At 49.1% G+C, this 20,265-nt stretch overlaps 5 protein-coding genes across 5 annotated transcripts; 4 read left to right on the forward strand and 1 right to left on the reverse strand.

Annotated features, from left to right (window-relative positions):
• Positions 1-10: 10 nt before the first annotated feature.
• Positions 11-2,234, forward strand: ATNIH1004_005967 (GTPase-activating protein GYP6; the record flags this gene model as incomplete). Its single annotated transcript, XM_033570606.1, has 5 exons — positions 11-19; positions 60-218; positions 283-800; positions 1,083-2,006; positions 2,060-2,234. 5 exons carry the CDS (start codon positions 11-13, stop codon positions 2,232-2,234), a joined length of 1,785 nt encoding a protein of 594 aa, XP_033426638.1.
• A 2,282-nt stretch (positions 2,235-4,516) lies between these two features.
• Positions 4,517-7,980, forward strand: ATNIH1004_005968 (serine/threonine-protein kinase; the record flags this gene model as incomplete). Its single annotated transcript, XM_033570607.1, has 3 exons — positions 4,517-4,599; positions 4,695-7,645; positions 7,712-7,980. The coding sequence occupies 3 exons, from the start codon at positions 4,517-4,519 to the stop codon at positions 7,978-7,980; spliced, it is 3,303 nt and encodes a 1,100-aa protein (XP_033426639.1).
• Positions 7,981-10,865: 2,885 nt separating this feature from the next.
• Positions 10,866-12,995, forward strand: ATNIH1004_005969 (F-box domain protein; the record flags this gene model as incomplete). Its single annotated transcript, XM_033570608.1, has 1 exon — positions 10,866-12,995. The coding sequence occupies one exon, from the start codon at positions 10,866-10,868 to the stop codon at positions 12,993-12,995; it is 2,130 nt and encodes a 709-aa protein (XP_033426640.1).
• Positions 12,996-13,836: 841 nt separating this feature from the next.
• Positions 13,837-14,854, reverse strand: EFG1 (Efg1 domain-containing protein; the record flags this gene model as incomplete). Its single annotated transcript, XM_033570609.1, has 2 exons — positions 13,837-14,459; positions 14,506-14,854. 2 exons carry the CDS (start codon positions 14,852-14,854, stop codon positions 13,837-13,839), a joined length of 972 nt encoding a protein of 323 aa, XP_033426641.1.
• Positions 14,855-15,655: 801 nt separating this feature from the next.
• ATNIH1004_005971 (uncharacterized protein) lies at positions 15,656-20,169 on the forward strand (the record flags this gene model as incomplete). The annotated part of the gene is made up of 5 exons (XM_033570610.1): positions 15,656-17,171; positions 17,224-17,316; positions 17,370-18,376; positions 18,997-19,218; positions 19,321-20,169. 5 exons carry the CDS (start codon positions 15,656-15,658, stop codon positions 20,167-20,169), a joined length of 3,687 nt encoding a protein of 1,228 aa, XP_033426642.1.
• Positions 20,170-20,265: the final 96 nt, after the last annotated feature.

Genomic DNA, 20,265 nt, shown 5'->3' on the forward strand with positions numbered 1-20,265 from the left:
ATTGGAAGGCATGCGCTATGTAGCCACCATCACCTAGATCTTCGCTTACCTACGCGTAGGCATTCCTACTCTTCGATAATCTCAACCGGGCGCAATGGCCACAGAAGATATCCGAATCGCGAGGCGTTTATGATGCCCTGAAGGCTCATTTTCTGAAGTATATTGAAAACCCAGATGACTTGGAGTCAACAGTTGATCCCCTAGCAGATGATGAAGAGGTATGCCTCAATTACCTTCATATGATATGTTTGGACCTTCTCCTCTGACGAACTCCCTGCACAGTCTCCCTGGCAAGCGCTTCGACGCGACGAACAGATGAGAGTGGAGATATTGCAGGATGTCGATAGATGTTTGCAGGAGAACTTCTTCTTCCGGGAGCCTGCAACGAAAGCGAAAATGGTCGATATTCTCTTTATTTATTCGAAGCTGAATCCAGATCTTGGCTATCGCCAAGGCATGCATGAGTTATTGGCTCCCATCTTATGGGTAGTCGATAGAGACGCAATTGACACGAGATCGCCTGAAGGGCTGAATTCAACGGAAGAGGATGATACAGTGTTCCTACAGCTTCTGGACGCGAATTATGTGGAACATGACTCGTTTACATTGTTCTGTTCAGTTATGCAGAATACTCGATCTTATTATGAACATACCAGACAACGGTCCGCCAGTGGGCAGGTTGATGTTGTCCCAATTGTTAACCAATGTCACCACATCCATAATGATCTTCTGACGACTACCGATCTGGAGTTGGCGGATCATTTAGAAGTACTGGAGGTCTTGCCGCAAATTTTCCTCACGTGAGTCTATGCCTAAGCATATGCTTGCGGTTTAAAAGTCTAAGTTAACTTTTTTTTTTTTTTTTTTTTTTAAATAAAGCCGCTGGATGCGTCTGTTATTTGGTCGAGAATTCCCTTTCCAAGACGTACTTGTGATTTGGGATCATCTCTTTTCCGAGGGGCTACGACCTGAACTAATTGATTTCGTATGTGTCGCGATGTTACTACGTATTCGCTGGCAATGTGAGTTACTGAGGGCTTACCAAATATTTGCTCGTATTGCTCACAAAATCCAGTACTTAGCGCTGACTCCTCGAGCGCTTTGGCCCTGCTGCTTCGCTACCCTTCGCCTCGTCCTTATCACGCGCAAAGTTTTGTGCTCGATGGGATATACTTGGAACAGAATCCCACACCTGAAAGAGGAGCTTTTATTATTTCCAAATATTCAGGAAAGCCTCCTGACTTTTCCAAGCGACTCAGCCTGTCGCATTCGAGACCCTTTTCAGGTCTGAGGTCTCCTTTGAGCGGCGATCTATGGGACACGAGTGAAGCTAGTCCCCCGTCTAGATCACCAGCAAGAAATAGCCCAAAGGGTTTGGAAGCACTATTCCAAGATGTTTCGGAAGGGTTTCAACGACGTACAGAGGCATGGGGCGTAGCCAAGGCAGTTCGAGGAGCAGTGAGTGAAGCCAAAAGAAATATGCAGACGATCCAGTCGGAGCATTATTCCCGCACGAGACACGATGATACTGCTCCCATCCGTACGCCTGTTGCCTCGCGTACACAAGACGCTGACGCTGTGATCCATTTGAAGACTAAAATCGATGCTTTGGAAGCACGGAATCAAATGCTCGCAAAGACACTAAGCCAGGCCTTGAATGACATACGATCGCGCATGATGAAAGCCGAAGGTCTTGATACGGCCACCACAGATACTTTGAAACAAGCCCTCACCAAGGTTCAATCTGTCCAGACCTGTCTTGAGAACTCTTCGACGCCTGTAAGCTCTGCAATTCGGACCCCAAATCCAGCTGGAGATATAGATTCAGAAAATCTTCCTGGTGGACATCGACCTGGAGATAATATAGAGGATCGTGGAAGGAACAGACACGAGAGCTTTCCTATGGCCACAGAGCCACTCGCCAAAGCAATCAAATTGCCTACTGGGAAGGAATCGAAGAACCGGAGCCCATCTCAGATTTCCTCGTCAATGCCATTGCGATCCCAGTACGCCCATCATTGGCAGACTCTGAATTCTCATGGATGCTTGGGGGTAACAGACACATCTCCAGCTTTGTGAGTCCGGCCTCCGTGCCGCCCGAACAGACTCGGCACGGCGAGAGAAGCAACCAGAATGTACTCTTCGGTAGCGGAGATGATAGTCAGAGAAGAAGCGATAGCGACCTCAATGGATTGGCCTTGAGGAGTCTCCGGGGTGCGAAGAACAATGGATAGAACCCACCCCTTTTTTATTTTATTTTTTATTTTATTTTTTGAACTCCCTGCTGTGTTGACTTTTCCCGCCTCAATCCCGATATACCCACGCTCCGCTAAAGGCAAAGCACCTCGCCTATATTGTTATGATAGAGAATAGACTTGGAAACAAGATTTAACAGCCTGACACTGACATGACATCGTCGCCTACATTTGCCCCTTTTTTTTAAAAAAAAAATTTTCGGGCCGTTTACATAACCCGTAGGCGGGAAGCAAATATTAGAGTTAAACTGCGTATACAAAGCTATCTCCGCCCTACGAGCTGATGTAGACCCTGACGTTTAGTGCCAAGATGTCCAGGGAGCTTGGGAAGAATTATAGTCAAGGGCCTTCTCGACGACTAGACCATGACTATGACCTCGTTTGGTAGAAGCTAGTGACCATGTATGATTTGATGGCCGATCTGCGCCGTTGATCGTCGACGTTGGTGCGATATGCCGTGGTTACTTTGCCGTGGTGCCCGAAATGAACACCCATGGCTGAAGATCTGCCATGGGGGAACTGCAACTGGCTGCCAAGAACAGGATTCGAGGGTCATTCCATGGATACAGATGACCACCAAGAGAAATTCATGTGGAGAGAGATCTCATACGTAGTCCAAGAAAGAGATGGACACCGGTGCATAAATGCATAGTCGTTTGCAGCAGAGGAGGGGGAAATGGGGACGTAAAGAGTGTTCTGGTAGGTATGGCAGGGTTCCTTATTACATCACCACCTGGGGAGAGTACAGAGTAATCTGGTAATTTTTTGTCTGTTTCCATCTTATGGTCCTCCTATCCGGGTGTCCCTTTTATTTTATTCTTTTGCATATTGTTACCAGTATTTACGGTTTCTTGTTCTTCTTTACCTTTTTTTTTTTCCCTTTTCTTTCCTTCTTCCTCCGACCGTCCCGTGCATTTATTCGATTTCTCTCTATTCCACCTTTTCTTCACGATCTTTCCTATCGCCTCTTCCCAGTCTTTCCTTTTAAATTTGGATTACAACGCTGCTTGTGCTGGTTTCAACCAAGGAGGACGTCTAAAGAAGAAACAAAAGAAGAAAAGCCACCACCTTCCCACCCACTCTCACCACAGTCCGTTGATTCATTCATTCATTCCTTCTCCACCACAACAAGGTCACTGCCCCCTCACTAAGTACTCACTACTGCCCTCGACTGCCTCGAACTTTTCTTCTTTCGTCCCTTCATTTTGTGCCTCCACAGAAACTGTTACATCTTTCAGTCCTCGCATATCCACTCAAATCCACTCCTCTCAGACTCTCACCATCCTACAATTTCCTATTGTTCTATTTTTTCTCTCCCCTTAGTTTCCAGAATAAGCTGTCCCCGTGCTATTTGGCAACCGCATGGTGCCTGTGGCCTGGTGAGGCACCTGCCCTGCCCACAGTCTGCTGACACCTAACGGACTCATTTTTTTTGAGGCGGCTGACTGTCTCGCCCTTCGTTCTTAAGGAGCTGGCAAAGAGAAAGAAAAGGAATTGATTCGATTCTTCGTCCGCAGTAACATCTACCACCAGCTCCCCCAACGCGCCGAATTAGCAAGAAAAAAAAAAAAAAAAAAAAAAAAGAGAGGAGAAAACAAGTACCGATTCTCACCAAGGGTCTTTTGCGGGCAACAGCCTTTACCGTCTCATGTAGAAATAAACCCCCACCACTTTCTCTTCCTGATATTCTTGGATTGCTCTGAAAGTTGTGCCGCTTGGACGTTGCGACTTTTCATCGGTCCGATCGGGATTGGACGCTATATTGTCGCCTGTTGGGGGAACTATGGGGTCTGCTTCATATAATCCCGATGGTTAGTTGTGTGCTTTCCTCTTTCTTTCCCTCCTTTCCCTTACCGTCTTCGTTGTACTGTTGTGCCGGTTTCGTGTTGAGTCTATGAAAGTGTTGAATGAATGAAGAGGGCTGTTACTGGATTTGACAAGTACATATGGTGGGCATGACGTCTACAACAGTTGCCGAACACAAAAAAACACAAGTTGGATTGAACATAAGAGAATACAGGATGAGCGCACCCCATAGAGAGAAAGAGACCTGAAGCCGGTGCCATACGACGTCTATGTGATATGCTTTCAGATCATGCCCACATGTTCGGCCATTTTATTCTGCATTTTCCATGTTGAGTGAGGGGATAATCAAATGACAGAAGATAGCTGGCTAATGATTTGCCGGGAATACAGGCGAGCCAAGTCCTTTATTGTCCCAGATGGGATCTCTTTCAGAGTCGCCAAAGGCAGAATCCTTCATGGGACATCTTTCAGGGCACTCAAATGAATTGATGAAATCATCGGCAGAAACTCTTTCGTCTGGATACGATCAACTTACGAGGTATGTGGATATCAGCTGGTGCTATTCATGTGGTCGATATTTTCAAATCTTGGCTTGAAATTGGAAATACTGAGACGAAGTTCTTCGATTCGCAGGTCACCTTTGCTCGAACATGAACATGGGCTTGGTCCATCTGGTCTAGATCGTATTCGCCAACCCCCATCACGAGTATTGACGTTGCCGAACATATCCACATCCTCTCTCGGTCCTTCGATACCACAGAATTCTTCGCCCTCGCCACGTTCCAGATCAACGTCCAGAACCCATTCTACACGTCTTGGGTTGGGTCAGGACGGTGGTGCTCTGGAGGATCTCCATCGATTTCCCTGCGAGTCCTTACATTCGTTCTCGTTCGCACAACAGCCCGATGAGTTACTTCACAGCCGTCAAACTATTTTGAAGCGATCATTAGATTTCATGCGCGATCGCTTTGGGTGGGATTCCAACAATGCGGGCAATGCCAGCTCTCAGTCTCGCGTCAGTGGTGATAAAGAGGTCCAGAGCGTGGCGGATCTCTTGTCAAAGACAAACTTCTCAGGGAAAGAAGATAAGTATAACTGTGGGAGCCTGGCATGGGGTCCGATGACAGGGCCCGCTGAAGTGTATGGCGGAGACATTTTTGAGAAGGCTTTCATGGAGTCGCAGAACTCTGCGGCTGATGTCAAGGAATTGCCTCAAGAACATCGCCCAGGAATGGAATACTCTGATTCCTTGAGTCAACTGCCGAATGAGCAAATATCACTTCAAAAGCGGGGGAGGAGATCCACTCCCACCACGTCCAGGCGCGTAAGCTTAAAACGTACAGGCTCGGATATCGGCTCTGTTACCCGCCAGAGCAAGCTGATGGGGACTCTAGCACAACCCTACTCTTCCACGGATTCTTTTTCACCAACCAGCTCCTCGATCCTCGGATATGGCTTTCCTGTTCCCGCCTTACACACCCACAGCAGCAAATGGAATCCCGTCTCACAGGCCGTCTTTAGAACCGAGTCTCAGGCACCGTGGACCATTTTGGCAGCCAATGACCTATCTTGCCTCGTATTTGGCGTCACACAAGCGGAACTCCGCAAGCTAAGTATATTAGAAGTTGTACAAGAGGACCGGAGACAGTGGCTTGAATCCAAGCTAAGAGATCCGTCCACTGATGTTGCAGCAAAGCTTCAGAACTCGCAAGATAAACACCACATAAAGCCAGTAAATCCGAAGTCCATGGGACTCGGGAATGGCATCACAGCGCAACTGCTCAGTAAACCACCTTCTCGAGCCAGGCGAGCTCAAACTGACGATGGCTATGGTTCAAGCACACGCACTGTACGTTATCCAAACCATGCTGCCACCAAATCACGTGGCGTTCTACTGTGTGGGGACGTTGTCCCTATTCTGAAGCGCAATGGAACCAAGGGCTCTGCCAGTATGTGGGTCATGGAGAAACGGGGAGGTCTCATCTGGGTTCTTGAGGAAATCCAAGAGGATGTGGTCTACGTCCGTTGTGATGAGTCATGGACCATTACGGATGCCCAAGGGGATACGGATAAAATTTGGGGCCACGGTGTGATCAAGCCTGGTAAACTTATTACTGAACTTCTTCCTCGCATTCCCAAAGAGTGTCTCGCAGGCCCAATTGATGAGGGCCTTAGTAGGATTTCGAACATGAAGCATTTTGCTGCTCAAACCTCGGCTGGGACGTGTTTCCCGGCGACCGTGACCAAAGACGAAGCCGCAGGATGTTTGCGAATATCTAGCTTCCCTCATGTTGCCGGTATGATGGTACTGGCGTCTTCGACTTTGAAAGTCATCAGCTCAAATTCGGTGTTTTCTTCAGCGTTGTTTGGCCAGGAGCGACCAGAAGGACTACATATGAATGAGCTGATACCGGGTTTTGATGGTTTCCTCAATGTACTTACCGAGGAAGAGAGGATTCCTCTGGTGGATGGTGTGATAATTCCTGAACCTAGTTTTCGAAGGGCACGGACTCTCTCCATTCTCCGGGATGGAAAGGATAACGTTGCCTCGGTCTTTCAAGAACCAACTGGACTTGCTGCTAACCACCGCGATGGCTCAACTATTGCGGTAGATGTTCAGTTACGGGTAGTGAAAAGCGGTACAATGTTCCCCAAGCCGCGGGAAGACGGAACTGCCACTAATAGCGAATCTGACTCAGAGTATCACGACACAGTGGCGGTGACTGAGCTAGTTTATGCACTATGGATCACATACTCAAGACATATCCATTCTTCAGGCACAACTCCAAATTTCGCGTCTCCCCAACTGACGGCGTCACCACGGACCGAAAATTCCTCTGCCGCCTTCGAGTCGAGCTTGGCATTAGCAACGACCTCCAGTGCTCAAACCTTAAGCACAGAGCAGACTTCAGTGGAAAGCCACATACCGACGTCTACTTTGACACAGCAACTCAGCGAAGCTGCATCAGAGCCGCTGACGGATCAGCCGGTACAACCGGTGCCGGAAGTAAGGCCGACTAATGCAAAGGAATCCTCAAAGAAAAGGACAATTGCCGACTACGTGATTTTGGAGGAAATGGGCCAGGGGGCATATGGTGAAGTAAAACTTGCTCGCCTGAAGAAGAATCCGTCCCAGAAGGTTGTTTTGAAATACGTTACGAAGAAGAGAATTCTCGTGGATACCTGGACTCGTGATCGTCGCCTAGGCACTGTCCCGCTGGAGATACACGTTTTGGATTACCTTCGACGGGATGGCTTTAAGCATCCCAATATTGTGGAAATGGAAGGGTTCTTTGAGGATGACATCAACTATTATATTGAGATGAGGCCACATGGACTTCCTGGGATGGACCTCTTTGACTATATCGAGCTGAAAGCCAATATGGATGAGTCAGAATGTAGGAATATTTTCCGCCAAGTGGTGGATGCGGTCCACCATCTTCATACTAAGTCCCTGGTTGTACACCGCGATATCAAGGATGAGAACGTAATCCTCGATGGCGAGGGCAGGATCAAGCTGATCGATTTTGGAAGCGCTGCCTACATTAAGAACGGGCCCTTTGATGTCTTTGTGGGAACAATTGGTACTCCTCCCTTTTCTTAATGTCGTCTTCGTTCTATCATCCAGAGCTGACTTAGTTTCACTATAGACTATGCCGCACCGGAGGTCCTCCAGGGCAAGTCATACAGAGGCAAAGAGCAGGATATTTGGGCTCTTGGTATTCTTCTGTATACGATTGTCTACAAAGAGAATCCGTTCTACAACGTCGATGAGATCCTGGATCATCCACTTCGAATTCCATTTCTGCCATTCTCGGAGGACTGCATTGATTTAATCCGACGGATGCTGGATCGAGATGTCGACAACCGCCTGACTATCAGTGAAATCATGGAGCATCCATGGATGGTTGACAGCTGAACCACACATCTTGGCTATACCTGAATAAAACCCAGGACACATACCATGCACAGAATATATGTCGACGTTCTAGTTCCAGACTGCGGAAGCATATCTCTCTTGTTATCATTGTCGATACCAGTGCGGTATTTGTCCAAGAGCGGCGTTTACGATTGGACACGACAGAGGCTAGGCTCCCAGACATATGCTACTTAAGTGTCACTGGAAGCAGTGGGGCTCCACTCGCAAAACGCGACAAGAGGAGGATGAAGATAAAGAATCCCGGAAAAGAAGGAAGAGGGAATAAAAGGAACCCTAGTGAATGTATAGCTGTATAGAGGCCAAGAAGCCGATGAGATACCCCGTTATATTGAGTTTCGTTGGCTAGACATGGTTTTGATCTTGCACCGAATCTGCATTGATTCTACGTGATTCTTTCTACAGACAGGGAAGAATGACAAGCCATGCAAGTGAGATTTATTTGATATACCCTTAGCAGTGGCGTTATCTTTGTTTGAGCTGGGTTATTGGCAGTAGACTCATTCTGGGAAATCTAGAAATGCATACCTACATTTGGAAGTCCACTGGCGGTCTTCGTACTGCGGGGTGAAGCGGGGAAGATTAGGCCGAGCGTCAACTACATTAGTAGACATGCTAGTCGGGCGACTTGCTATTAGAGGCACTAGGTCCTCTAGAACAGGAATAAATGAGTATGGGTTAGATATCTTGGGTAATGTTCTATTTCCAAGTAAGGGGGAAGGAACCTGTAAGATTTGACAGTCCATGGTTGGATTCCTGGTATTATTCAATGGAGGGGGACTTTGTGGAAAGTAGAATCGATGGAATCTGGGCTCCTGGTCACTGGTCCATCAGACTAGGACTGTCCAGGAGTTAGGTGCATATAAGAGGAACCTGCTTGGTATTATCCTATCTATACCTGTCAGCTGCCCTTCGGTTGCTTCCAAGGTATGATTACAGAAGATACGTGATTACACGTCGTGTACTTCGTACGCTGACAGTTTTAGTATTAATAGCTAGTATCCACTAGGCACCGCCTTTAGTACAAACAGTCAAACACGCTGTACCCCGGGGCCACTAGGAAAGAGCCCGCGGAGAAATTCAACGGGACTGGCTGGGATGCCATAGTCCAAGATTTCCCCAGGTCATGTTGCCTCGTTCCATGTGGACTGTGGATTGCGGAAGGCAAACGTGTAAAGACCGCCAATCACTCGTGGACACAAGAACTGAGACCATGGACCATGGCTTTCTTGTCTATAAAGGGAGGAGGGGGATGAATACCGTTGCTTATTGGGTGTACCTGAACCAGATTATCAGGGACACATAAGCCCCCTCCTTTTTTTTTTATGATTGTGGTCTCCGGTTGCCCTGGGTGTCTTGTCAAATGCCACATTTCTATTGATTTCTGTTGGGCGGGTCTCCTTGTCCGAGAGTTTTTCACTGTCACACAGTTTCTTAAGTTATTTGAGATGCTCCACTGTCGTTGAGGAAGATGTGAATCCATACTGGGAGGAGGGACTGTTGGTGTGGGATCATGAGGATATCCCAAGTCATTAAAACACACTACCTAGTAACCATAATCATTAATCATAAGGTCTTATATTGTACGGCCAGGTGGCAGTTGAGATACATCTAAAAGAGTGAGAGATAGCGTGACCGCTGCACCATTCCCCATTGGGATAGATGGCTAAAGTCCAGTCTCAAGTCCATACGGATGGATTTCTGATCTCACAGATTGATTCCCATTCGAACCTCGACATGTACTTTGTATATTCCCGTCTTCTCTTCTACGTTTCTCCTCAGAAATCCTATCAAATCGAGACATCAGGTAAGTTCTCTAAAGTAGGTATTGTACTGGTAGTACGGCGTAAAACGCCTGCGCAAGTGGGGCAGTGGCGCTATCTCTAATCGATAAGTGTTGCCGATAAGCCTGTGGGGAGAGACAAGACAGCAGTACTGAGAGACACTGGCCTGTAATCATGCAGATTGCGGCATTTTGATTTGTCCTGTGGAGCACAGAGAATATCTGCTATGATTCTCCCTTTTCCCTCTTTTCCCTATTTGGCTGATTGTGGCTCAGTACTGGTGGTAAGTCGGTAATTTAAAAAAAAAAGGTCCTCTCGCCTCCACTGTCGGCTGACCGAATGACTGCTCTGTTCTCCGGCCTTACATGATTTCACGTCTCTCTCTCCTCTACTTAGGTTTTTGGTCTTTTTTTCCCTATCTTCCCCTCGCAATTTCTGTCCCAGGCCTCATCGAACCGTATTTCTCAGACTCTGTCCGTTTTCATACACGGAGTGGTGTCAACGACTTGGATGATGCTTGAGTGACGTCTACTACCACTCTCGACTATCTTACTAACTAATCTACTTACTGCTGGGCTCTCCCGCATCTACGGGGTTACGCGGTCAACAAGGTCCCATGGTAGAACTGTGACAGTCGAGAAACACCACCACTACGTCGTCGCTTGACTGTCTTTCTCTCAGCTGACATTCCAGCCCTTCCTTCTCCAGCGAAATCCTCCTTCTTTCTCCCTCCCAGCAATCAATCCTCTGCTCGCAGGAACGGGGCCTGGCGTCCTACGCATTGGTCGGCTGTGATATTTGTGCGCTTTTCCAAAATACTTGTATACGTGCGGTTCGGTCAACAGCTACCACTATGGTCGTTTAAAGATCCCGTATCCTTGCGGAGTTCCGCGGATCGTTTTTGTTTCTTTTTTGTTGCCAATATTACTTCTTCTTGATTGTGGTGTCTAAAATTCGCTGATCCGAAATTACCGAACCATTTCCGATCCCATCCGGGACTTGAATCTTTTATACTGGTTGGACCTGGAGCAGCTCGCGTGGTGTGCGATTGATTCTGCAACGCATGTCATGGATGAGATCAGAATGTCCCCCGGGGGAGCCTCCCCAGTGGACCCGACCTCTTCAACAGGCCAGATCCCATTGGAACAGCCTCCAAAACTGAAAGGACGACATCGGTTGCTGCAAAGTCTCCAACGTATTTCATCTTCTCCCAGCCTGACCCGACGCAGTCGCTCTGCTTCCACGGGCTACCGTCGAGATGGGAAAGCCACTTTATCCTGTGTGACTCTTTCGCAATCGTCATACACTCCTTGTCTCGGCAATGGGAGCTCGTCTCAACTCTACGGTGGATTGAATGTCCGTCCAATGACGTCTGGCCAGGCGGCCAGTCCAACGGACTATCATGATGGACATGCGAGAATCCGTCTCGTCGGATCGGACTCTCCAAATGGCCTTCAGTCCAGGACCGTCCCTTTACCAACAGATCTGAGACCAGGATCCCGCGGAACCCCCATAGGTGGCGATGCACTGGAAGGCGTTGCATCGCCAGTTCCCAAGCTTAAAAAGCCCTTTGACTTCTGGGGAAGCCTGCCTAAGGAAATCCGAATGCTCGTCTTCCAGTATCTGACCCCAAAGGAAATTGTCCTTTGTTCTGCTGTATCCAAGGAGTGGAACAAAATGTGCTACGATGGGCAGCTGTGGACGAATGTGGACACAACTGACTATTACAGCGATATTCCCAGCGATTTTCTTGTGAAACTTATGGCATGTGGTGGTCCCTTTGTTCGAGACCTCAACCTTCGGGGCTGTATCCAGCTGCGAGACAAGTGGCAGTCCGAGGGCGAGCGTATCACAGATCTATGCCGCAACGTAGTCAATTTTTCGTTGGAGGGTTGTCGCATCGATAGAACCTCGATCCATTACTTTCTGCTACGGAACCCTCGTCTGGAATACATCAACCTCTCGGGCTTGGCCAGTGTCACAAATTCGGCTATGAAGATTATTGCCCAGTCATGCCCACAACTTGAAATATTGAATATTTCGTGGTGTACAGGTGTAGACACTAGCGGACTGAAAAATATCGTACAAGCCTGCCCGAAGTTAAAGGACCTTCGCGCCAGTGAAATTCGGGGTTTTGAAGATAGATCCTTTGCCCTGAAATTGTTTGAGACAAACACCCTGGAGCGACTGATCATGAGTCGTACAGAACTTACAGATGAGTTTCTGAAGACTCTTGTTCATGGAGCTCACCCGGAGATGGATGTACTCATGGAACGTCCCATAGTGCCTCCCCGGCAGCTCAAGCACCTAGACATCCACCAGTGCAATCTAACAGATGATGGGGTGAAAACGCTCGCCTACAACGTTCCCTATCTTGAGGGTCTGCAACTTTCGCAGTGCCCCGAACTATCTGACGCTTCCATTATAGCAGTTATTCAAACCACGCCTCTCCTCACCCATCTCGAACTTGAGGACCTGGAAAGGCTTACTAACAATACTCTCCTCGAGCTTGCTAAGTCGCCCTGTGCCTCTTGCCTGGAACATCTCAATATCAGCTATTGTGAGAGTCTGGGGGATATCGGGATGCTTCAAGTGATGAAGAATTGCCCTTCCCTTCGCTCCGTTGAGATGGACAACACGCGGGTCTCTGATCTCACTCTGATGGAAGCCAGTTTTCGGGTCCGCAAACGTGGATACGACGAGAATCTCCCTCGAATCGGTCTGCGTCTGGTGATCTTTGATTGTGCCAATGTCACTTGGGCAGGGGTAAAGGAGGTCTTGTCGAGCAATGCTTACCTCCCTCGTTCTCGCAAATCTCCGTCTGCTATCTCAGTCGTCGCGCAAACTATTACACCGAACCAGCCAGGGGCATCCCCCATGATGGTTACGTCTCCAATCACGCCTCCGCCGCCACCGCCGGTGTACCCTAATGAAATCATCTATCTCAAGTGCTTTTATGGCTGGCAGATGACAGTGAACGAACATAACAAGCGAGTGCTGCGCGGGGACCTTGCAGCTGCCAATAGACTTGATAGGAAATGGGCTGATTATATGATGGCCACCGAAGAAGCCGGTGTTACCGGTGCTGGGGCGAGGCGGCGACGACGACGGGCGCGTGAAGCCGAGCGGCTTTATAATCTAGATGATGAAATTGGGACCCTTGGCGGAAGGCGTAGAAGAGCTCAAAGTGGAGGATCCTGTACTGTTATGTAAGGGAACACTAGCAATTGCCTTATACTGCGCTGCACATTTTCAAGCACCTCGTCACAAGTTGTATGAGGAAGCTGTATGAGGACTTTGGAAACTTTGATCTGAACGTGTACACGGTGACACGAAACGTTCAAAAGAACTAAGAAGCCAGAAAAAGAAAATCAAAGAAAAAGAAAGAAAGAAACAAAAAAAAGTCATGAGAAAATGCACACAGCCCATGCTGGTCATACTGAAAGGCTGAGAAGCATCGCTCCGGGCCTTTGAGCATGCTACGAGATATGAAATGACGAAACTGTGAGAACAGTTGGGTACTTTTCACCGGGAGGCATGATCACTAGCGAACCCATTCTTCACATGTCGCTTTAGATGGATCTCTTTTTTGTTTCCTAGGACTCGGCGTACATCGGAGCCGGATGGGACTCGGAAGCTGGATCGCCTATCTTCATGTCTCTTTCTGCATTAGAAGAAGGGTCGAATGCATCGCAAGGCTTGGGAGTTTTTCGATTATAGGATCTTGATCTTGCATTGTCGGGAATTTATCCAGCATTACTTTGGGTTCTTGATACTTTCTTTTTTTTTTTATTTATTTTATTTTATTTTATTTTTTCCCCTTTCAAATTTCGTGATCTGTGTCTCTGGTGGAATACTGTGTAGTCATATCATAAGGGCCACAATTGACAAGAAAAGTACTTTTTTTTTTTTAAAAAAAAAGAGGGTATCGTAGGACAACCGTAAAACTTATGCTTATTGATGAAACCGACGATGGGGAAACCCAACCCATGCTAACAAAAACTCCCGAAAATGCTCGACGCTAGACACGCCTAAGTAGTTCAAGATGAGGGATTTACATTTCAAAGAAGCCTCCATCACTCTGATAATCATCGTCGTCGTTATTGTAGTAGGCCATCTTCCCTAGCGTGTCGCGCTTTTTCCCAGCAGCAGCCCGGCTCGATATCCTATCCTTTTTGGTCTCCGCTGTACGGGACTGGGCGCTCTTTTTCTCTGCTCCTTCATGTTTTGACTCCGATAAACGAGTAGCGTTCTTTTGTTTACTGTCGCCCGGTCCTCCATTTGCGGTCAATTTCCCATCACGTAGAAGGTCCAACGTCCCATCTTCCATACACTTCTCAACAACATGCCATAGGGCCGGCTTATCTGCCGCTGTGGTGTGAAGGGCCTTAAAGCTGGAATTATTGTCGGAGTCATCGTCATTATTTTGGTTGTCTTTTCTGGCGGGGAGATTGGATCCTTTTTCTTTGCCCTTCTTCACATCCGCATACAGAGCGACGTATTTCTCGGTAAGAGGGTAATAGATGGTATAGTTGAGGTTGACGCGAGCGGTGTGGATTTTCTGAGCGAGGGATGAAAGCTTCGACTTCTTCAAAGTGGCGTCGAGATCTGCAGACTCCGAGATCTCTTTCTCATGTCGAAGGAGACGGTTCACGTCTTTAGTGGCTGTTTTTCGATCTATACAATTATTAGATTTAGAAGGTATAGGCAAAGCAAAACGTACCCAAAAACCGAACAAAATGATACTTCTTAATCATCTTCGACCGATCACGTCGATTCATCTCCTCCTCGAGATCTTTCTCATACCCAGTCAAGGCACGTTCCTGCACGATGCGAGCATCGGCCGGTAGATCAACTCGGTTCAGAAGACGTTTAACATCACGGATGCGCTTCTTCAACTCGTTCACAGATGGATAGTTGATTTCTTTCTGCGGCATCCGGAGCTTCTTTCGTGTGGATGTGTCGTCGTCGCGGTCTTTGCGCTTGGGACGCGCATCGCTTCGATCGCGGTAGTTTCTGTCTTTGGGTGGGCGGGATATGGGGGATTGTGATCTTGAATAATGGCGCGGCATGGTAGGGACTGGATGTGCTGGATACTTGGGATTGAAGATGTATGCTGTGGAATGTTGACGGAAATTAAGCAATTAAAAAATACTGTCCATATCAGCCGGGCTAAATGTCGGGCCGGGGAGCCAATCAATATTTACAGTTGTCCTTGCGTATACCCTACAACTACCTACTCCGTACTTAGATAAAATATATGCAGGGTCGGTACCATTTATCACAATGTGATAGATAGTCGGTACTGATCCAGTGGGCTACAAGCTTTGGCTAATTGCAAAATGCATATTGCTACAAGTATTGACTTCCTATTTCTCCACAATAGCATGGGATGAGTCAATCGATCTATCCATAGCTATCCCCGCTAAGGCAGTCTTCGAATCCAGGTCCCTCGTGCAGCTAAGCAGGTGAAACAAACCTGCAGCCATGTCGACATCGGAGACTGGAGACTCATAGTCAATTCCAATCCCACCCAAGGTCCAACGTAGCCTATTACTCGTACATTGATCTGATCTAACGATAGATGAGTCAGCGATTAGTCACCCACACGTGCCCATAGTTCGTACAGACAACCATGCCCTCTTTGCCTTCTTCTCCTCCAACATCCCAGACCATGGACTGGATGCATATCTGGTCAATAACCACTCGATCTGCATTGGCTACCATGTCTCCCACATTGTGAAACTGGAGGCTGGCGCTACGGCTGTCGCATCCGATCATCCGCTGGTCGTATCTTTGACGGCACATACACCTATATTATCCTGCATTAGTCCGGTTAAAGAAGAAGAACTAGAGAAAAGGGAAAAGAGAAAATGGAGACGGCCATTCGCTGGTCTCCATCCTCCACCACCGCGGAGCAGCGCTTTCTCTCCGTCGACGTGACGGGCAAGATCTTCCGCTTGTGCAGGGTAACCTCGTTCGATGGCCACACCCTCGACCATCAAGTGCTGTCCACGCACACTAAAGTCCCTGCATTTCGCGCCTTCGATTGGTCCCCTGTCGATGAGTCGTTGGTGGCTGTGGGCCAGTCGTCTGGAGACGCGACCATTCTGCGTATGAGCAGCGACTCCCAGGAGTCCTTCTCGTTCCCCATTCGTCATCAACGGTATTGTAATGCCGTGGCATTCAGTCCCCACGGATTGCTGGCAGCCGGGCTGGATCGCGTGCGCAATGACTTCTGCCTCAATATCTGGGACGTGACCCAGCGTTTGACCATGAAAGCCTCCAAGGGGTATGTGGAGCCCTTGCGGAAACTCGCCAGCTCCGAGCCCATCACCAGTGTCAAGTTCTTCCGAGATCAACCCGATACATTGGTGACGGGCGTCAAAGGCCAGTACGTCCGGATCTACGATTTGCGCGAAGGCCCCGGCAATCCCTCCCTGCAATTCCCGACCCGCTGTGTTCACAATCTGGCCATTGACTGGCTCGATGAGAATTACATCGCATCCTGCTTGACATCCAATGACCCGACGATCTGTATTTGGGACCGTCGTGTCGGCTCCCGCTTTGCCACCCCCGGTGTCGGCCCCGTCGAAACCGGCCAGCTGGGTCCGGCCCTGGAGTTTTCCAACGTCATTGCCCCTAAGTCGTCCATCTGGAGTCTTCGCTTTTCCAGGACGAAGAGAGGCTGTCTGGGGGTGCTGGCCAATACCGGCCATTTCAAGACCTACGATATAGCCAAGGAGTACTTGCCCGAGGAATATCGCTCGTCCATGGATGAGACCCTCGGTCACGGCTCCTCTACAAACTATCCAGAGCAGATCTACCCCAAATATATCCGCGATATCTTTTCTCCCTTCAATCATTCGACCCGCGGCTATGCCGAGTCCAAACGGGTCGTCTCCTTCGATTTCCTGAACATAAGTTCTTCCAACAACCCCAGTGTCATTACGTTATCGGGTGAGGGCCACGCCAGCATTGCCACCGTGAAGCCTCCCCCTCCCCCTGTCCGACTCTCCTCTCAGGGCTCGCTGATCTGTGGGTGGGCCGATGATGAGGATTTCAAAATTACCGGTCCGCTGCAGAGTCCTGGCTCGAGTGTCTCGGAGGTCATTGGAAGTCTTCATGAGCGCCGTTTACCGCCCAACAAATCCGACCAAGGTCGATCTCGTGCGAGCCGCTCGACAAAACCACTGTCCAGTCGGGAGGCCCGTGAACGCGTCCTGTCGCTCGGAACTTCGGGCGATCCGCTTACGGCAGAAGAGGCGTTGACCCTGTTGACAGTGAATCGACTCCGGTGCCAAGAAGGCTACCTGTTTGATGAATCCCGAAATAAAATGATTCTGGCCGACGACGCCTGTCTTCAAGGCTTCTGGGACTGGGTTCAACGTAGGTGGCTCAACAACATAACGTCGAGAGATAATGCTTACTTTGCAATTAGGTGCACGGTCGGAGTCGTCCAACGATTCGATGATCGTACATGGCTTGGATTTGAACTACCTGGGGGTGTGGGACGTGTGGAATAATAACTTGGGTAAGGATCGACTCGGTTATAAACGAATGACTTTCAACTAACTGCTCTCATAGGCGAAAGTCTCGAAGCCCGTCGCGTCGGGCCGAGTAGCGCTACAGATATAAACGAAGTGATCACTGACTTGGTTCGGGAGCAACTACATTTGCCCGAGACCAAGGGCTGCGAGACCGACTACGTGGAGCATCGCCGGCTGTGCCTCCGACTTTGCGGTGCAGCGCAATCCCACCGTGAATTAGAGGAGACCGTAAAGACTCTGTCGGCGGAGAATCAGCATACCAAAGCAGCTGCTTTGGCTGTCTTCCAGGATGAACCCAAGCTGGCTTATCTAGCGTTGCGTAGTCATGAGCCCACCCAAGCCCATAAACTGCTTGCCATGGCGATCGCAGGTGCCGCAAAAGGCGACACCGACTCGGATTGGGAGGACACGTGCGCCGAAATCGCAAAAGAGCTCACAGACCCCTATTCGAGGGCGATTTTAGCCCTCGTGAGCAAGGGAGACTGGAACTCGGTCATCGAGGAGATCACGCTGCCCTTGAAGTACCGTATCGAGGTCGCCTTGCGCTGGCTCCCCGATGATGAACTCACTACGTACCTTAACGAGACCACGGAAGAGGTCATTCGTCAGGGTGATATAGAAGGCATCGTTCTTACGGGTCTAGGCCATTCCGCCATGGATCTATTCCAATCTTATATCAACAAGTTCAATGACGTCCAGACCCCCGTATTGGCCATGAGCCACACCGTCCCGCGTTTCATCAACAATCATCCCAACCGTGCTCGCTTCGAAACCTGGCGCGAGACATACCGTGGGCAGATCAATTCCTGGAAACTTCAACTCGAGCGGGCTCGATTCGACGTCGGATCGCGCAAGTTCGCCGTCACCTGGGACGGCCGAAAACTAGTCGAGCCGCCGCGACAGCAAGTCAGTTTGACCTGCAACTATTGCACTCGGCCACTGACCCAGCACGACGCCTCCTCGCAGCTCTCGCCATCTACGACGGGAGAAGTGGTGCATCCGACCCCGGGGAATCCACTCGGCACGGCCGCCATGTCAGGCATGGTGTGTCCTCGCTGCGGCCGACACATGCCCCGATGCGGTGTTTGTACCCTCTGGTTAGGTTCCCCAGACCCGATGTCCAAGGCCTGCCTCGCGGTTGACGCGGGACAGGAGTTGCGTCGATCCAACGAGGCAGATCTTATGCGCCGGTTCATTGTGTTCTGTATCAATTGCAACCATGGATTTCATGCTCATCATGCTCGGGAATGGTTTAACAAACATAAAGTCTGTCCTGTGGCGGAATGCAGCTGTATTTGTGATCGATGATTCTTCTTATTTGATATACCCAACTTCGAAAGGATGTGAGGAGTTAGAGCGAACTACCCTGATTCAAGAATTCACTATACCCGCCATACGTGGCCCTCACCGCTTTCGCGGTTATTCCCTGTAGCGCTAAATGCTAAAAGGAAAGATAGTTGAATAGTTAGGAAATTCCATGTATAATCCACCAGAATTGTAGATTCCATTTCCTCTTCCGGCTTAGTTTGTCGATCAATTGCTGATGATGTCAAAATCTCACTTCCCCCACCGCATCAACAGTCCTAGCCTCACCACCGTCATTGCCATGACTGCTGATGACTTATTCGTTTCAATCCCCAAAATTAAAAGTATTTAAAATCCAGCTCATCTTGAACCGCTTCCACCATCTCCTCCGGAAGAGCGTCCCAATCACCCCTCTCCGTACGGTATCCTCCGCAATGCCTCGACACCTCAACTCCAAAGGCAAAGAAAACTCCGGACGCGACGTGACCATCTCAAAAGCCCTAAGCTATATCCTGCGACATGCAGCTGAAAAAGAAGGCGTCGAGATAGATAGTCAGGGATACGCCAACGTGGCGGACGTGGTATGCGCCCCGTTGCCCTTTATGAGGAAAATAGCGAAAAGAAAAAGGAATGAGAGAGAACATAAAAAGACATTGGCTAAACCACACATTGGAGTCACACAGCTCGCTTGGAGAAAGCTCAAGTCGTTGAAAGCAACGTTCCCGGAGATTTTGCATGCCGTCTCTACGTCGGATAAGAAGCGGTTTGCCCTGCTGCATATCCCCTCTGCGGAGACGGAGACGAATGCTTCTGCTAATACGACAACTACGACTACAAATACCAAGAACAATGGCAAGGGAGACGTAATATGCGAGCAGGATCCGACTTCAAGCAGCAGCATAGCGATTCCTATGACAACTGAGGGGCAGGATACGGCGACAACGACGGCGCTTACGGTGAGCGATTCGGATCCTTCTCACTTCATGATTCGCGCGACACAGGGGCATAGTATTAAAAGTGTGGATGCGGCATCATTGCTGGAGAAGCTCACCCTGGAGGACGAATCGAAGCTACCGAATACTGTGGTACATGGGACATTTCATGCTGCTTGGCCGGAGATTTTGAAATCGGGCGGATTGCGAAGTATGGGACGGAACCAGGTCCATTTTGCGACAGGGCCAACATTAGAGACATTTGTCCCTTCGCCTATTGGAACCCCACCGCGTACAGATGAACTGCAGGTGATATCGGGAATGCGACGAGATGCTCAAGTTTTGATCTATATTGATATCCAGCGAGCACTGGCTGCTGGGTGCCCGTTCTGGCGCAGTGAGAACGGTGTCATTCTCAGCGAAGGGATGCCAACTGGAAAGGGCGAGCACATGGTTCCGTTGGAGTTCTTCGATGTTGTCGTGGAGCGGAGACTGGGTATGGGGAAGATCTGGGAGAACGGACAGATGCTCCAGGAACTGCCGGCAGAGTTGACCAAGAGGAATAATCCCAAGGGAAAACGGTTGAATGGGAAGAGTTAATTTTACATAGATCCTGTTATATATACTACCTGTTCACCGAGCAATCGAATCCCGATGGATTGCCTGACATCTCAACCGACAATTCCCGAATCGACT

The sequence above is a fragment of the Aspergillus tanneri genome (assembly GCF_003426965.1).
Source record: "Aspergillus tanneri strain NIH1004 chromosome Unknown AapTan_4_pilon_pilon_pilon, whole genome shotgun sequence".
In the NCBI taxonomy this organism is placed as follows: domain Eukaryota; kingdom Fungi; phylum Ascomycota; class Eurotiomycetes; order Eurotiales; family Aspergillaceae; genus Aspergillus; species Aspergillus tanneri.